At 40.8% G+C, this 2,956-nt stretch overlaps 1 protein-coding gene across 1 annotated transcript in view; it reads left to right on the top strand.

Moving 5' to 3' along the window:
• The window catches only part of LOC106011352 (mitochondrial amidoxime reducing component 2), an 11,656-nt gene that overhangs the window by 1,386 nt on the left and 7,314 nt on the right, over positions 1–2,956 (top strand). The window contains exons 2-3 of the mRNA XM_035968896.1: positions 1,472–1,628; positions 2,701–2,853. Coding sequence (XP_035824789.1) covers positions 1,472–1,628; positions 2,701–2,853 — 310 coding nt within the window. The remainder of the gene's footprint in view (positions 1–1,471; positions 1,629–2,700; positions 2,854–2,956) is intronic.

Below are 2,956 nucleotides of genomic sequence, written 5' to 3'. Positions count from 1 at the left end.
AGTGCGTGTTTGGCGCTGTCCGCAGGGCTTAGCCTCTCTCTTTTTCTCTCTCTCTCTCTCTCTCTCTCTCTCTCTCTCTCTCTCTCTCTCTCTCTCTCTCTCTCTCTCTCTCTCTCTCTCTCTTTTTCCCACTCTCTCTCTCTCCCCGACATTCTTCGCGATTCCTTCTTCCGTTAACTTATCAACTTATATTGAGGGTGGTGATAAAAGGATGTAAATGATCAATATTCCAAGAATGCTATTAAAATGTATCGAGTTACATTATGTTTTGCCTGCACTGTCGACTACCCGTTATTCATCACATTCTTCTATAATAAATTCAGACTATCTTAGTCACGAATTGTACCACTTTCCTGAAGGATTATCCCTTAGAAATTAAATGCAAAATTGGATCAAAGTTAACATCACTTTACTTGTAGATTTTCATTTCACATAATCAATTCTGTAGCTTCTATTTCTTCCTTTTTAATGTTTTGAATTATTTTAAGTCTTCTTTGAAATAAAAAGATCAGAACGTTCATGTAAATTGGTCTTTCGGTCTTCAGTTAGGCAGTGTTGTTGACAAAGTTAAGGAAATTTGCTACAAGTCACAAAGAACAGAAACAAATTTAAAAAGAACAAAACAAATATACGTTTATCTGTCCCAGAAGGGCACTTTGGTTTACAAAGGCAAACATACATACACATACATTTGTACATACATAATTATACGTACAATTACACAATGTTGTTATATCTATACAAATACGAACAGTTTACAACCATGCCATTGTCGGTTGCAACTGTGCAGCGCCCTGTATTTTGAGCTAGGGTTGTGTTCTTGCTCAAGGACACACACCAGTGACCATCCATCTGATCTCTGTGTCACCGACACTTGCTTGACATTACTTGAGTCTAAACTCACTACTTACTTTGCCACTGGAGCACCAGGAGAAATGTAGATTCTACATCCCATCTTTGTTAAGGCTATAACAAATGAAACACCTTAGACTTATTACTTTAGTTACCAATAAAAAGTAGAACGATTCTTACAACTTTAAAATGCAATAATATTATTGACATTGTGCATCTGACCCTGGTGCGCAACTTTTCTAATTATTTCTTGTCAGTATAAACATGGCACCTTTTTGTTTTATCTGTCCGTCGGCTTTCTGCAGGAGGAAAGCGGTCATCATATGTGATCCTCTCGTAGACGGCCATTATGATATATGGGGAAAAAACGCAAAGGGATGGGGAGGGTCGTTTTGTACAGATTATTGTCTTGGAAATGTGGCCTTTAGAACAAGTTCAATTGTGAGCTGACCAAACCCCCAGCGTCGCCTTCCACTTGTTAGGAATCCGGACTTGACCATAGACCACGCTGGAGACCGACAAAATGGGTAAAAGTGGAGTCTTACCATGGACTTTGTGAGACCATAATGGTTAATAGCGCAATGCAAGACTTTGTGTTAAAATGTTTTTGTGATTCCAGAGTTTGGGCAGATCGGCTGGATGCACTGAGTTGTGGAGATGAGGCCGGGGCATGGATCAGTCAGTACCTTGGGGAAAACGGTCTGCAGCTGTTGGTGCTTCTGCCAGGCATGGCCACGAGACCAGCTCGTTCTGCACTTGCTAACTCAGCTGACAAGGTGAACATTCTGAATGCGATTTTCGTAATGACGAAGCCGATGTTAATGTTGATCTTGTTGCTAATCTTTCTGTTTTTTTTTTTTTTAATACACATTCTTGTTGCTTTTAATGATGCTGCTGTTGCCATTATTGCTGTTGTTAATTTCGAGGGTTTTGTATGTTATAGTTGTTCTCTCTTACAATACAAGCTTATATATAGAGTTGTGTAGGGTTACGGAGTGCTGGCGGAGGAGGGTGTTTGTTTTGTTTTGTGTGTGGGGGGGGGTGAGGGGTTGGTGTTCCGATGTGTTTTGCTTTGCTTTGTTGGGGGGGGGTTGTTGTTTGTTTGGTTTGTTATTTTATTGTTTTTTTGTAGTGTTTTGTTTTTAGGGGGGGGTGGACTGTGAAGTTGAAGTTTCTACAGATGTCTTTTGTATTCCCTCTATCTTTGCAATTGGATTTTCTTTCTTACGATGGAAGGAAAAGATTTTCTTCAAATACCTACCAATGTGCATGATAATTAACTGATGCATGAATGCTCGGGTTCAAACAAAACTGTATACTGTCCGTGTTATTTTCCCCTGTTTTCGCTTTTTTTTGTACTGACGATCGTATTAGGAATTTATTGGATACAATTACTTGTTACACCTACCTCGACTCAGTTCAGATAATTTAGGAGGCACATTGTTTGGACCCAGCGTTTCATTTCCAGCTCGGGCAGAAAGAGATTCAGCACGCTAATCAAAAGACGGAGGATATTCGATCAAAATGGTCTTCTCCATGGAGTACCAACCTCTTGTCCTTGTGTAAAACAGCTAAAATCCTTACCAGTGCACCACAGGCTTTTTTTATGCAGTCATTAAAGTTGAGGACAAACGGGCAGGGCAACTTACTTAAAAAGCTGAACGACGGTTGTCACGGAGAGATCATGGTGACATGGCTTTTTAGAGCATCCAAGCAGAGGAAGGGATGACAAACAATAATGTACAATGTCTGTTGCAGACCTGGCACTTGTTGATGACGATACAATTGTTACGTCCTTAATCAAGTCATGAAACAAAATAGAAATTACGTTCTATTGTTGTTTTGCAGGTGGGTTTCCCTGACAAGTGTCCGTACCATCTGGCCACGGAGGAGTCACTGAATGACCTCAACTCCAGGATCAGCTCGCCGGAAGGTCCAATATCGTTCGGGAATTTTCGACCCAACATCGTCATTAAGGGGACACATCAACCTTGGGACGAGGTTAGTTTACGGAGTAGGAGAAAGTGTTTCGGGATAAAAGGGATGGTGGGTGGGTGGATTGTAGAAACGTGCATTTGAGTGTGTGTGTGTGTGTGTGTGTGTG

This window comes from Aplysia californica, unplaced genomic scaffold, assembly GCF_000002075.1.
Source record: "Aplysia californica isolate F4 #8 unplaced genomic scaffold, AplCal3.0 scaffold00095, whole genome shotgun sequence".
Lineage (NCBI taxonomy): Eukaryota > Metazoa > Mollusca > Gastropoda > Aplysiida > Aplysiidae > Aplysia > Aplysia californica.
This window is presented reverse-complemented; position numbering and strand designations above follow the sequence as displayed.